Source organism: Tetrao urogallus, assembly GCF_951394365.1.
Source record: "Tetrao urogallus genome assembly, chromosome: 2".
Lineage (NCBI taxonomy): Eukaryota > Metazoa > Chordata > Aves > Galliformes > Phasianidae > Tetrao > Tetrao urogallus.
Window position 1 is genome coordinate 74,226,962 of NC_136814.1, and position 15,907 is coordinate 74,242,868.

At 44.1% G+C, this 15,907-nt stretch overlaps 1 protein-coding gene across 1 annotated transcript in view; it reads left to right on the forward strand.

Moving 5' to 3' along the window:
* Window positions 1-15,907, forward strand: part of BACH2 (BTB domain and CNC homolog 2) — a gene marked incomplete at both ends in the record, with an annotated part of 42,740 nt that overhangs the window by 22,345 nt on the left and 4,488 nt on the right. Inside the window, 2 exons of the mRNA XM_079550242.1 lie at window positions 4,453-5,997; window positions 15,622-15,828. Of these exons, the coding sequence (XP_079406368.1) occupies window positions 4,453-5,997; window positions 15,622-15,828 (1,752 nt within the window). The remainder of the gene's footprint in view (window positions 1-4,452; window positions 5,998-15,621; window positions 15,829-15,907) is intronic.

Sequence of the window (15,907 nt, forward strand, 5' to 3'; positions counted from 1 at the left end):
AATTCACCATTAGGTTCGGAGTCGGGAAAACTTCCTGACATTTTCACTTTTTTGGTTTCTTCTCCTTACAATCAGCAAAACCACCCCACAGTAAATCAGACAGCTCTCTGTTCTTGGTGTTAGTGTGCATCAGATTACTGTAAACCTTATCTTGCTCCATTTTTGATACCGTCTTGCCAAGTTTTAAATTCCTACATGTTTACAGTGATCTTTCCTTTCCCTTAATCACTTCTCCCCTCTTTAAATTGAACTCACATTTGCTGGCATTTTGCTGGGGCTGACCTGATCCAGATGCAGCATTTCATACAGTTACCCTTCAGAGGCAGGGTTACCAGACATCCACGTTTCTCTTAGAAACAACCCTTTTTTTCCTCCCCTCCCCATAAGAAGTGTTGTCTGTGCAGAATTGAAGGATTTTGTCTGTTTGTCTGGGATTTTGAGACATCTGGCAGTCTGGGCAGTTGGTTAATGAGTATGCACTAATGAACTCGGCAGCACACAGCACGTCCAGCCCATCCATAGAAATGTCAGGCTGATATACGCTCTGTATTTGCATCTGCAATGCTGTTTTCCTTACTAGCTTTTCTTACTGCTGACTCTCATCTAAGCTTCTTACTCTGTGATGGTAATCAATGTTGTTTTCCTTGAATTAGCCAGGTTTTTTAAAATGTTTTAACACCAACTACAGAAGATGTGGAGACAAAGAGTCTAACAGCTTTGCAACTTTTTCTCCAGAAGGAAAAAACATTACTCGGAATGCATAAAGGAAATATCATGAGAGACAAAGGAGGAAAATAAGGGAAGGAAAATTTCCTCACGAGGAGGTTTTAAGTAGAGTCTGGCAATAATCTCCCAAAGGAAGTAGTGGAAGTCTGATTGCTTAAATCGATTAAAACTAAACAGAGCATCATACTCTACAGGGCCCTGTGAGGAGAAAGCAGAGCTGGGCTGAACTAAAACAGGTTTTGTACTCTTCTTTTCTACAAGGCTGCTGTTGAGATTCTGCAGGTAGATTCAATATGGCTAATGCTGATTAACCACCCTCTTAATAGTGACTATCACTGCATTATTTCCAGACAATTCTTCAGTATCCTGAACTCATGAGGGTGTGGACATACAAAACACAACTTCCCTCCTTCACATTTTCTTCCAATACTTCAGGTGCACAAGAGAGGTCCAATTCTGGGCTGATTTGAAAGATAAGGGAAGCAAGCCCTAAGAAGCTCAGATCTTTGCTTTGCTCTCCTTGGTTTGTGCTTCTTGTTCTTTGTTCTTCTGGTTTGTGTGTACACATTGCCTTTTCTCTGCCTGTTTCCTGCAGCCCATCAAGTCCATATTAATTTTGCAGTAGAAGTGGGTAGAGGTAGGAATAATGGAAATGCGCAGAGGGCTGGGAAGCAGAAACTCAGTGTATAAGCTTGGATGAGGTGCTCTGTGGAGGCTTCCACAAATTAATCTCTCTACTTAGATATTAATTTACATGAAAAATAAGGTTCAAAAGCAAATAAACCCTGGATATTTGGCATCTTATTTATGATAGAGGAAAAAATAAACAGATTATTGCTCATATTTGTTTTACCCATCCAGAAAAGCTTGCTTTCGTATGTAAATAGAGATGTATATCAAAGAAATGGCCTATTTCCTTTCTGAAACATAGATCAACTTGGTTTCATTCATTGTTTTCACTGGGATGCATCAGTCAGGTCAAATCACATTAAAAGCCCGCTCTCACCTCCTCCGTCAGAGATGTGTGATTGTGATCTATGCAGCTTTGAAGCCTCTCCTGCAAATGTGTGGAGGCTATTGCTGCATGCCCACACTTCTGTTGTTGCTCTCCCAGCAAAGGAACCGAATGTGGGCAGTTGCAAGGCTGATGATGGGAACCCACCATGGCCTCCATGGAGGCCACATCAATACTTAGCTTCAGTCTATAGAGACCGTGCTGCCTTTAACACTTGCCAGTGACCTTTAGAAGCATTTACTGTCAAAGTTATTGCTTGGGTATTTTCAAGTGTTGGCACTTGAGAAATTCCTCCCAAAGGGCAATGAGAAGCACTGGTGCTTGGAAGGAAGCTTTCCTCCTCTGGATCTGATCGCTGGAGGGAGGAGAGTTGTGTCGCTGAGTAAGAAGATATCAGCAGCTGGAATGAAGGCACATGCTGGACCAGCATCCTCATCCTCCTACACCTGAGGGATTTGCAGAACGTTGCAGGGAGGCTGATGAATGTGTTCTTGTGCTCCGTCACTAACACATCCAGCACAGAACAGCTGTAAATCTGTCCTGCTGCTGTTCCATGCTGCCTTATTGGGAGCGAAAGCCTGAGTCAGCACAGAGATGGCCTTGCTCTGGAGTGCTGTGAGTCACCCTCAGGCTCTGCAGCCTGGGGAGGCAGGTGAAACCCTGGCCCAGCACGGAAAATGCTTTTAATTTGCTTTGCAGTCGTTCCACCTAGTGGCCAAGGGACACCACTGCCAGGAGAACTGGCTTTGTGCTCCACAGTCCCTTCTATGCAAAAGTGACCCGAAAACCCCAGCTGGTATTTATGGCTGCTCCTAGGGACCCACACTGCTGCTGAGCTTATGAAATGCATAGTAACACTGAAGATCTTATCAAAGAAATACTGTGAGTAGCTCATTAAGTTTCTGAGCAATTTCGTTAATCATACTGCATAGATAAAATGCAGATAGGCCTTTAGTGAGCTGATAATCTAACAAATAGGGAGAAAGTATAACACTGATTAGGCAGAGATCAGTTTAATAGCCAGCTGTTAATCCAGGTGGTTCTGAACCGGAGGCATACTGTAAAACAGAAATGTGCAAGTGTGTAAGTGTGTGCATGAAAATGTGCTGCTTCTTAAAATAGCAGATAGAGCAGTAATATTATGTAAGGAAGAGCTATTGGGAGTGATTTTAGAGGTATTTTAAAATATTTTTCTCTCCATCAGAGTCTGCACCATTTGTGGTGTCTTCATAATCCAGCATCACAAGTACAGATGTGTGAATAACAAAGGCTTGTTTCTGGAAGTCAGGATTTTCAGTAAAGATCTGTGAGTTCTACCACTGGTTCTAAGGCAGTGTAAGGAATTTATAGGCTTTTCATTGGGATGAACCTAATTATTCACTCAGATTTGTACTATTCATGAAATAAGACCATCAGAAATGCATGCCCTGATGCCTCTCTAAGCTCTGGAGAAGTAGACTCAAAACCATCCCCTGCTGCTCCTCCATGCTGGAGGAAATACAAAATTTTGAGTGGCAGAGCCATTCTGTAACATGCCGATTGTGATTTTCAAGCAAGAGAGGCAATGTGATATTCCAGAATGCATCTGTTTTGCATGAAATAGCATTTAGGGAGTGGAAGCTCAGTGTCTCCCTTCACAGAGCAGCTCCAGCAGTGACTGTGCAGCATCATTCTCACTCTCTGCACTGCTCAGCAATGTTAATTCCATTGGAAGAAAATTGAGTTGTTGTCTTTCAAATCTCAACTTAGTGAATCTCCTTCTTGTGGAGACACTGTAATATGTGATTGTGAGCCCTGGTGTGTAAGTACTCTCTCACTGAGTTTTTCAACTGCCTTTGTCTCCTGCCCATTGCAGAAAAAAATATAACAGAAGTCTGTACCAATACATTGAGGGTAAAAAATGAACAATGTGCATATATACGTGGCTTAGCAAGTTGTTTGCTAGTTAGATGTTTGATGTGAAGACATCGCTGTAAACAGAGCTAGAGGGAGAAAGTGCATACCTTTTATATGTGACTATGTAAATATAGTATAGCTGGTGTAATGAGAAAAAAAGGACAAGTAATGATGCATAACTCAGACCCATAAACTCCTGGAAACAGTTGTTATTCTTTCTATAAAGAAAATGATGGAAAGTTATGTACGAAGGTGAGATTTAGAGCGATTTGCATTATTTGAATTATGAGTATGGATTGCTTTCCTGTCAGCTGTACCTTAGGCTCACTAAAATCAGGAACAGTATGAGAAGAATTTGTCTATAATATTAAATGCTTCCTTTCCAAAACATCCTGGGATTTAAATTGTATTTTATGTTTGGAATCACTGTTTATCAGAGCTTCCATCAGCGCAGAAGAATCAAGTTTGAATAGTTACTTTGATGGTGATATGCTACATCACAGTGAAAACAAGATCCATCCAAGAATTAGCAGTTTGCACACTAGTCTGTTTTTTCCATCTTTTATTACAGCAGAAGCTTGGTTCACAGGTCTTTGAGTTATTTAAGCAACATGATGTAGAGAAGCAAAATAAAAGCAGTTGTGTTCGTTTCTGGATGTAGTATCACAACTGACCTGACAGAAGAACAATTGGTACCATGCAGTATTTATTTCTGAATGTTAGATCTGTTAGGTTATCTAACTACATAATGGAGGACTTGGGATGATAGCAAAGAGCTGATGGTAATGCTGGCAATTTCCCTCTTTTTTCTGCAGGTCACTGTCAGAGGATTTGGTCCATTGCTACAGTTTGCCTACACTGCTAAGCTGTTACTCAGCAGAGAAAACATCCAGGAGGTCATCCACTGTGCTGAGTTCCTGCGCATGCACAACCTGGAGGACTCCTGCTTCAGCTTCCTTCAGACGCAGCTGCTGAACAACGAAGATGGCCTGTTCCTGTGCAAAAAAGATACCACTTGTCAGCGCATGCATGATGAGGAAAACTCGGATGGAGATGAGGAGGAGACGATGGAATCGGAGACGTCAAAAATATCTTGCCCAAGAGAGAGAATGCACCAGGAGCCCTTCAATTTTGAAACCACCGTTGCTGGCACAGACAAAGGAGAAGGGATTCTGCCCAACTCTGACATGCTGAGAGACAGCAAGGACAATTTGGACAAAGATGCAGTGACGCGGTACCCCAGATACAAGAAATACCAGCTTGCTTGTACCAAGAATGTCTACAACACATCACACATCAGTACCTCAGGTTTTGCAAGCACATTCAGTGAAGAGAGTTCTGGAAACAGCCTCAAATCAGGACTTGCTATGGGGCAGATAAAAAGTGAGCCTCAGAATGAAGAGAATGATGAAGAAAGCATCACGCTTTGCCTGTCTGGAGATGAACCTGACATCAGGGATAAAGAAGGGGATGTTGAAATGGACAGGAAACAGCCAAGCCCCACTTGCGTCGACAGGCCAAAAAGTGGGTCTTCTCCTTCTTGCTTGCGGTCTTTCTTCAACAGAACAAAAAGTATAGATTTGGTTGGCTTCCCCAGCACTTCCCAACAGCACTTTGGCAGGAGTCCAGCGTGCCCTTTTGAAAAAGGGACAACTCAGGGTGACCACAAAACTGATTACGTCCCTTTCACAGGGAACTACGGACAGTCCCATGCCATGCAAAAGGATGCTTCCAACTTCACGGTGGGATCGCCGCTCAGGGGGCCCGGCTTTGAAACTCTTTGTAAGCAAGAGGGGGAACTGGACAGGAGGAGTGTTATATTCTCTTCAAACGCTTGTGACCAAGTAAACACTTCGGTGCATTCATATTCTGGTGTGAGCAGCTTGGACAAAGACCTCACTGAGACTGTGCCAAAGGGTCTGTGGGCTGGTGGTAGTCAGTCTCTCCCCAGCTCTCAGACCTATTCCCACAGCGGACTGACAGCTGATCACTTGTCAGGAAGGATGCGGCCGAACACCAGCTGTCCAGTGCCAATTAAAGTTTGCCCTCGCTCGCCTCCTTTAGAGACCAGAACGAGGACCTCCAGCTCGTGCTCTTCCTACTCATATGCAGAGGACGGCAGTGGCGGCTCCCCCTGCAGCCTACGTCTGTGTGAGCTCTCCTCTTCCCCTTGCTCCCAAGGCCCCCGATTCCTGGCGCCCGAGCACCAGGAGCCCGGTGTGGTGGGAGATGGATTGTACAACCCAGTTCGAGCCCAGATTAAATGTGAGCCATCCTATGGAACAAACTCCAGCGATGAGTCTGGGTCATTCTCAGAAGCAGACAGTGAATCATGTCCTGTGCAAGACAGAGGGCATGAGGTAGGGATTTAAGATAAGTACATATATATGACAATCATTGTGACCCAATTAATCGCTCCCTTACTCTCTCCAACGAATTGCCATTTTCCCAGCACATCCTTTGTTTATAGAGGCAAAGAGTAACTTCTATTTATTCCCTGTCAGCTGAGCACTCGTGGTTAATTTTGCGTAAATAGGCCTGTTTGACCTCCAAGATGCCCATGGCTTATCAGAATTTTGGTACTGAGCAAACCCGAACTGCTGAATGATGACAGTGTGTCTGTGTGCTGAGGAATGCTGGCAGTGTTCTGTTCCCCTCCCTCCCTTGCCCACATATATGACACCAAGCACCATTCTTCATCCCAGGCTTGCCAAGGTGGTTCCTGCTCTGCTTGTTGTCTTGCTGTTGTGTATCAGCAAGCTCAAGCTTTGCCTTTGCTGACACGTAGCAGCCCGCAGTGACCCCACTTTGGTTGTGAGCCCATTGAGTTGCATTTGTAAACTGCATGCAGTAGAGAGCATCTGAGTGAAAGTGCGTATCTGGCTTCTCTAGTTAACACTAAAATGCTCCAATGAGAGCTTGTGCTTCAGTGTGGGGAGCAGCGAGTGCTTGTTTGGGGGTTTGTGCACAGTGACCAGCCAGGTGAACCAGGTGTGCTTGGCTGGGCTAGGAGTGAAAAGAGTGAACTTTAATTTATCCTTCAATCTTAATTCTCACTGCATCCCAGGCTCTGGAAGATACCTTTCAGATAGATGTGTGTGATGCCTTTACTGAGGTATTATCCTTAGGTCTAAGGAAGGGCTGAGCAGCCAGGTGAACTCTGATGCCCTCATCCCTACCACGCTGTACTGGTATTTTGAGGCCAGCTCTTGTTTGTTGCTATTTGCAGAACTGTGGACATGCAGAGGGGAGAGGAATCTCCTTGGAAGGCTGTCTGGATCTTCTGTGTAGAACCTCACTCAGGAGGCCCTACGGCAGGCATGCAGGACTGCTCTGCTCAGAAATACCAAGGTTATTTGCAGTCTGACACTCTCTGAAGTGCTGCGCTTATGAGTGGTGAAAAAGAGCAGGGAGTGGGATTAAGGAGGGCATCAGATTTCCACCCATGTGTGCTGCTGCTTGCTCAGCAGGGGCTAATGCACAGCAGGATACAGTGAAGAGAGCAGGAAGTGAGCCTTTTGGGGTTTGATGACTAATTAGCTGTCATAATTGGCTAATTGTGTGGAGATGCTGCTGTAGAAGTGAGCCCGGAAGAGTCAAATGAGAAGAATATAGGGACTATTGGTTGTTCCCAGTAATAGTGTGCATATGTGTACAGGCGAGCATGGCTGAAAGGAGGAGCAATCCCAAGAGCAGGGAAGGAGCAGGCTGCAGGGTCTCCATGTGCCGTTCAGGCAGATGTGCTGGGTTGTGGGCAGGGCTAGCAGGGCTTCACTCCTGGGTTTGCTACTCATTTTCTCATGGGGAGGTTTTCTACACCGTGCTGAGCAAGTTTTCTCCCTGGGTGTGCTGATAATGCTTTTTTTTTTTTTTTTTTTTTTCTCTTCAGGACATTGTGATTTAAATTATTTAAATTACAGTGATGAAATGAATGCTCTCTGAGGTAGTACTGCATTACCTAGAGTAAACCACTAGTAAACAGATCACACTAATACTCCCATTAAAATATTAGGAAACACACTGTGCTCAGAAATAGGCTGCATTTTAATCCTTCTCCACTTACAGACTTGTTGGTTTGACCTTGCTGTCCTGACGACCTCCCAGAGTGCTTCCCTTGCCATTTGCCGTGTCACAACACACAGAGTGTTTGTTGGGATTCTCTTTGCCTGATAGGTGGAGGCAGTGCACAGGCTGGCTGCTGCAGGTGGGCTTTCATTCTGCTCAACAGGAGCAGAGCTGATGGACTCTGAGCCCAGGTTATCTCACCACACTGCTGAGTTCCCCTGGAATTTGGACCCTGTTTCTCTTGATTTGGGTCCCAGAGTGCTGCCTGTGCCAGAATTAGTGTCACAAAACATCACCTGCCAGTGTATATTGATCAGGTGAGAAGTAGGTGAAAGGTTTCTACTCACTGCTTTTTTAGGGCACTATTTACTTGCAGACCAGTGCCCTTGAGGAGCACATGCCACAGGTGCTCAGTGCCAAAAGTATGATTTGGAGAGGGATGCTTGATGTGACTTAGAATCATAGAATCACAGAATTGCTCAGGTTGGAAAAGATCTTAAAGATCATCAAGTCTAACCGCAACCCAACCAAACTTACCCTCAAGTGTGGGTGAATGTGTCCTAACTCTGTGTCTGGTCTCACGTGGGGATACAGATCACCATGGCAAGTATTGGAAGAGCACCACTGGTAAGTGCTCTCCAAATAGATCGTCTTTTCCTTTTGTTTTTCTTCCTGTTGAAGGAGGCACCCTGGGGGTTCTGAGAGCTCTATTAACACTTTGTGACTAAAGAAGCATTTGTAATTTGGAGTCTCCTAATCTCAGTATTACAGAAGCACAGGACCAGAACTGGTATCTGAGCTGTTGGGACTTTACAGAAATGAGTAAGAGTTTGCCTTTTCACCCAGCTCCTTCAGCCTCCAGCAGTTGTTAAAAATCAATTATTGGAATACAGTACTAAAGAGAAGACTCTGCTTTGCAGACAGGTTCTGACAACCCTGCTCAAAATAGCACCAACAAAACAATAGGGCCTGGAATAATGAATTGTTGAGAAGGAAGTAGTCTGTCATTCTGTTAACCTAGTTAGGAACAGAAACTTAGCCACTAACCTACTTTCCTTGATAGTCATTTTCCTCAAAAAGTATGTCTGTGGTTTTCTTTTTTTTCTTTTTTCTGTTGGAAAACTTGTAAAAAATAGCATACTACTAAACCAGTTAAAAAGAAATCTCAGCTCAGTCTAATTTGATGAGTGAGTTTCCTTAGGAAAAGGGTAAACATGGGTAGGTCAAGGTAAGAGATTGAGTTTTCCAAGTATCACTACTGGGAGAATTGCATTCAATGAGTCTTTCATTTATATTTCAAAAGAATTTCCCGCTTGGGTTAGTGACTCACTTTTCGAAGGAAATTTTCATAAAGGCAGAGCTAATGCAATTGGACCACAGAGGATACTGTAAGCAAATGACCTTCGGTGAGAGTCCAGGACCAACCTCACTAAATAGCAGAGAGCAGCCCTTTCCCTGCTTGCCTGGTGTTGGTTAGCTCTGCTGTTATCCAGAGCCCCAGAAACGGAAAAAAAAAATAAACCAAAGTTGTTCTGCCTGAAATCTGCTGTGCTGAGCTGTCTGTGCTGAATCTGCTGGGTGTTTTCCTGAACAGCATCAGCAGAGCACTGGGAGTAGTGCTTGATGACATCTGAATAAATGAGCCTCATCAAATATTGCTCTTGCAAGATGAACTCCACAGCAGTTTTGTTTCCTTTCTTCTTCGTAGGAATGGTGCCCATGCAGGATGCAGAGAATTATTGCCTTACAACACTGAGAGTTTTCCATTACAAACTTGAAATTTCAGGAAAGTCCTTTTGAATACCTTCAATCCCCTGTATTATTTCATAATAGCCTAAAATCAATTCTGCCATGCCCTGAGCTGAAACCCTTGCTGGAGCTCCTGAAGTTCTCTTTCTTTTTTTCTTTCTGCAAAAACAGATTTTTCAGAGGAATGCTGCACTTCATTTCTTCACCTGATCTGTCCTTCTAAAGCGTTCCCGTCTTCATCAGGGTCTGCTCACTATCCCTGTCTCTGAAGAGCCTCGTCATGGGCAGGGGATGCATTGTCCTATACATGATAAGGATGAAGCTGAGGACACTGTAAGCAGTGAACAGGGAGAGGCCAGGATGGCATTTTATGCACCAATAAGAGAGGATCTGAACAGAAACCTGGGTCAGGGGCTAAAGGATGAAAACTCCTGGCTCTTGAGTTAAAGCCAGGGCACCACTACTTCCTCCAGTTCTTTGAGGCAGGTAGCAAATCAAAAAGTTGCCCAGGCTGCCTCTTCAGAGTGCCCAGCATTTGTCCCCTCAGGGAGCATTACTATGACCCCACATGCCCTCAGGTGAGACTGTGTTTGCCCAGGGGAGGACATGACCATCAGTCATACTGTGCCAATTAGAGCAGGCTCTCTGCTCTGGGCCTCCACAGTCCTGTCGCTTGAGGTATTTTCAGACCCCATTTGTTAGCACTCTGCTAGTTCTTTTCTGCCTGGGCTCACGACTTTCCTCTTGCAAGTCCACTGCCATCCCAGTGGCTGCCATTTGAAGAGAGCTGTTTTGAAGGGGAAGCAGACCAGTGGGAATACACCCTGCCTGTGGTCCTATTGCACAAAGTGAGACCAGTTAGATTAGGTTGGTTCCTCTTCTCTGGGACCATGAGTGGTGCCTCAAGCAGTATGTAGGTAGTCAAGTCCTTGAAACACAGATGAACTCAATTCAGTTTCTGTCTTGGGCTGAATTTTTTCCCGAGTGTTTGTAGAAGAACGACTTTCATACTAAGGAAGATACAAGGGAAAACACCAGTAGTTTGTTGAGCTCATGTGTGCGGAGCAAATTGCTTCTTTTTACATCAAAAAGCATTTCTGTGATTCAGGCCTCGTGTTAAATAGCTTAGTTAAGTCCTGAGAGCTTTCCAAGGGTTGGGCAATTTCAAGAGTCAGATGCTTTCAATAGCTCTGGCTTTCAATGTAAGAACATTAAGGCAACAGCTTTGCTTCTTACAACGTTAGAGAAAATGGCCAAGATTTTCAACCACTTGTAAAGGTCTAGGTGGTTCCACTGAATTCTACCCTCCTATGTCCAGTACATACTGATTATCTTATGTATAATGTATGAAACCTTTTATTTACTGTAATTTTAAGCTAAGCTTATGAAGTTCAGTATCTTCACCAGCACTTGGCAGCTCAAGGAAGACATTGTTGAAATTTAAATATAAAGTGAAAAAATTCATGCAACTCATGAGATAAGAAAATTCCCAATTATCTTATGTAAGTTAAATACAGGGCTTCAGTTTTTTCCTTTATTCCCAGGAGAAGGGGGCAAAGACCAGCAGCAGGAACTAGCACAGTGTTGAGCAGCACAGCACTCACGGCATATGATCCAAGCTGACACTAACTAGTGAAGCCTGAATGAATTAATTGTTTATAGATGGGCCTTGCATTTGCTGAGTCAATGTTTGTCACTGCTTGTCAAGGGCAATGTTGTTACTTAGCCATTCTGTGGTGTAATGACATTTCCACTGAATGGCCCTGGGAACTAACAACCTATTAGTCTCACCTCTGTGCCACGGAAGATCTTGGAACAGATCCTCGTGAAATCTGTGCTAATGCACATGGAAGACATGGAGGTGATACAGGAGAACCAGCATGGCTTCACCAAGGGCATATCCTGTTTGACCAACCTAGTGGTCTCTTATGATGGTGTCACTGCATCAATACACAAAGGAAGAGCCACTGATATGATCTATTTGCACTTCAGTAAGGTCTTTGACGCAGTGTCCCACAACATCCATCTCACCAAATTGGAAAGATATGGATTTGGTGGGTGGACTGTTCAGTTGTGAATAACTGGCTGCAAGACTGAGTCCAGAGAATGGTAGTCAATGGCTCAATGTCTGGATGAAGATTAGTGATGAGTGGTCTCCCCCAGGGGTCAGTGCTGGGACCAATAATCTTTAATATCTTCATCAATGACATCGACAGTGGGGTCGAGTGCACCCTCAGCAAGTTTGCTGATGACACCAAGCTGTGGAGTGCAGTTGACAAACCAGAGGGACGGGATGCCATTCAGAGGGACCTAGACAGGCTTGAGCAGTGGGCCCAAGTGAACCTCATGAGGTTCAACAAATACAAATGCAAGGTCCTGCACCTGGGTCAAGACAGCCCTCACTACTGATACAAGCTGAGGTATGAAAGGATTGAGTGCAGCCCTGCTGAAAAAGGACCTGGGGGTACTGGTGGATGGAAGCCGAACATGAGGCAGCAATATGCCCTCGCAGCCCAGAAAGACAGATGTATCCTGGGCTGTATTGAAAGAAGTGTGGTCAGCATTGTGAGGAAGGTGATCCTGCCCCTCTACTCTGCGCTGGTGAGAGCTCCCTTAGAGTGCTGGATCCAGATGTGGAGTGCTCATTATAGGAGAGATGTGGCCCTCTTGGAGTGTGTCCAGAGAAGGCCCACAAAAGTGATCCGAGGGATAGAACACCTCTCCTACAAGGGCATGCTGAGAGTGCTGGGGCTGTTCAGCCTGGAGAAGAGAAAGCTCAGAGGCTGCCTGATAGTGGCCTTTCAGTATCTAAAGGGGAGTGACAGGAAAGAAGGAAACAAGCTCTTTGGCAGGGTCTGTGGTGATAGAACACCACAAGGGGAGATGGCATCAAGCTTAAAGAGGGTAGATCTAGGTTAGGTGTAAAGAAAAAGTCTTCTACAGTGAGGGTGGTGAGGTTCTGAAACAGGTTGACCAGAGATGTGGTTAATGCCCCCTCCCTGGAGACTTTCAAGGTGAGGCTGGATCAGGCTCTGGGCAACCTGGTCTAGCTGTGTATGTCCCTGTTCACTGAAGGAAAGTTGGATTAGATGACCTCTAAAGTCCCTTCCAATTCTAAGGCTTCTATGATTCTATCCTAATAGTAATACAAAGGAAAAAATGCTGCAAAATCATAAACAAGTTATATTTTTTACCAAGATGGTTTGGCTGCCTAAGGAGCGTATCAGCCAGAATCAGGGGCAACAGGGCTGCAGCACTGCTGAAAAGTGCTGTCTTATTTGTTGTGGTGAAAACAGATCCTCTGGTATTGTTATTTTTAAAAAGCAGAGAACAAGTAATTGTATTGATAGTGGAGACTTGAAGAGCTCTGTTCTCTGTGTGGTTAGCTGCCTGGAAGGAGTAGAGATCCTGCTTACATTTCTAATTTAAAATCATCCAAACCAAGGAGTATAGAGTTATTTCCTGTATATAATTCATAATTACTAAAAATAACAATTTACAAGGACACATACTAGCTGGGATTTTCTTACACAGCCCAGAAAAGACTGACAATCTATTTTCAGACATCTCAGGTAAGTTTTCTCTCGTTTGAGTCAGATACCTTGAGAGAGAGCATCTTTCTAAGTCTGGTTTCCTCTCAGAGAAGCCATGGGGGTGCATTGCTCTCCACGGAGCTCTCTTCATCCTTGATGACAGCAGCAGGGATTGAGACATGAGCAGGTCTCAGCCCTTCATTTTAGGCAGCTCTAAGTGGGTCAGCTGAATCCCAACCATGGCACATCCCTCAGCTCATGTAAATGGCTTTGCTGAAATAAATACCCATTAAGAATCTTGCCGTGCATCAACATAAAGCATCAGCAGCCTCTCACTGCAGCAGCACTGCAGTGTAGTTATTCATTGTGTCCATGCCAAGGCATGGTTGGGTTTTTTTTTGTTTTTTTTTTTTTTTTCTTTTCAGTTGACAGCTAATTGTGGAGAGAGAGACAGGCAATAAAAATTATGTTGATGGTGAAGGAAATGAGTCTGACTCACTTCCACTCTCCTTTCACTTTTTTAATCCTGCACAGTGCTGCATATGACAGAAGTGGAATTAGGCTGGTTTACTGATAGCACCCTCTGCCCCACTGTGTAGATATTTTTATTTTCAGACTATTTTTTTTTAACATGTTTTTCTTTACTTTCCTGTTTCCCTTCAGCATCTTCTACCTGACAGATTTAAGTCAATCCCATCTAATTCCCATTCAAACTGCAAGCACATTTCCTGCTTGCGGGTAAATATGTTGAGAAAGGGGGATGAGGGAGGGAGAAATAAGGTTAGCATCTTTCAGCTTCAGACCTCAGAAAATGAGAAAACCCTCAGAACATGACAGGAGTGTTTTTGAGTGAGACTGTGATGCTTTTCAGCACCTGTTTTTGTTTTCAGGCTCTATGTGAAGCTTGAGAGAAAACCAGTTTACCCCAAGTGTGTGTTTACTGACCAAAGAGTAGAAAGAGGAAATCAAAGAGGTTTCGTGCTGTTTGGCAGCAGTCTGTAAACAAGGTGTCCACATCACCATGTCTAAGGTCAGCTCGTGTATTTGTGCAGGCAGGCGTGGGGGGATTCAGGCAAGCCTGGCAGCTGACCTGCAAAGCCAGAAAGCCACAGAGTGGTGACCGAGGCCTGGTTTTACCAGGGGGCCCGAGGGACAATGTTCAGCGCACGGAACCGTGTGAAAGGGTTCTGTGAGCATTTGCAGCAGGTTCCACGTGGCCAGGGCTTGGAGAAACAAACAGTAAGTTCAAGTCGATCAACCAGGCAGGGAGCTGGCTACAGGCGGGTCTGTGTGTTATGTGTGTGCCCATCCTTCACACGCTGCTTCTAAACAAATGCAGCTCTCCAGTGAAAATACCCACTCTTATTTCTAATCCGTGTTCTTGTTTTATCTCCAAGTGACTGAAGTGCACCATTTGAAGAGGATAACTGTGTTTTAAATACCAAAGGAACCTTTTCAAGTGGAGTCTTTGGCTTGGCTGGAGAAACTTAAATCTATTTTCTTTGGGAGCGTGTCTACAGAATAGACCCCTTGTTCCAAAGAGGTCGGATTGTACCAAATCGGGCTAGAAATGTAAATATTTACTGCCACCTTTCGGTCAACGTGGGTATGGCTATAAGAAAGAAAGGGTGAATCCGAGTCACTCAGTTGTCATCTCCTTCAGTTTTGTCAACTCTGTCTTGGATCACCAGATGCAGCAGTGCACCTAGAAACATCATTTCATAGTCATCAGTCGCAAACAACAACTGAAACAGGATTCGAAGGGAGGGATGCTCTCTCTAGTTTGAGCCAATTGGAAAAAATAACCTAACAGAAGCCCTTGAGCACATCTGCCTTTCTCCAGTCTCACTACAGTTTGAGAGAGGGTTGGAATGTCTGCACTCACAACCTGCAGCTCTTGCCACAAATGCACAAATGTAATGACAATTTGTAGCTGGAAGGAAAAATATTTTCATGCAAATAGCTGAGGTTCTAAACTGTTTTTTGTTTGGTTTTTTTGTTTTGTTTTGTTTTTTTTTTTTAAGAAATGCAGCTTGATTACTGCTTGCTAACATTCTTCATGTTAGAATTTTGGAAAATACAAATTTCTTTTAAAATGTGTATATTTTAGGAGAGTATGATATGTTGTATCATTCTTCTGCTTAAACAACTTGTACCAGAAGAGATATGGTATTTTTTTCATCAACTTGAGGTGTTCAGTTGCATTTTGAAACCTCATACCTAATCAGATTTCCAGCCCTTCAGGCCATGCAAATGCAAGTTTCCTGGAGTAGTAGCCCATTCCTTGAAAACAGTTTGGAATGAATAGTGGTGAGGTATTCCGCAAGTACTACATCACATAGTGGAAGGAGCCTTTTTTAGTGCAAGGAGATTGATTATCAGAGCTGTATGGGAAGGTGACTTTTTTTTTATCTGGGATTCATCAATATTGCTGATTTCAGTTAAACCGTAGCCAGCTGGACCTCTACGGTGTGCCACAAGGGAGTGTTAAAAATTTCCTGTTGTAAAATCTTGAGCGTTGTTTATTTAGAAAGCGGGAGCAGGTCTAATAGTTCTTCTGCTCTGTGGTGTTCAGCTTGCATTCACCAAGCAAAATGTGACTCTTTGTCTGCTTTTGTCTCACATTTGTTTGTTTAGGTGAAACTTCCTTTTCCTGTTGATCAAATCACAGATCTTCCAAGGAATGATTTCCAGATGATGATAAAGATGCACAAACTAACCTCAGAACAGCTTGAGTTCATCCATGATGTTCGCCGGCGCAGCAAGAACCGAATTGCAGCTCAGCGCTGCCGCAAGAGAAAACTGGACTGTATTCAGAACCTGGAATGTGAAATCCGCAAGTTGGTGAGTGGCATGCTCTTACCCTACCAGCTATTCCCATCCAGAGTTAATTAATTCAGTCAGCTTGTAAGTTTGCATGTAA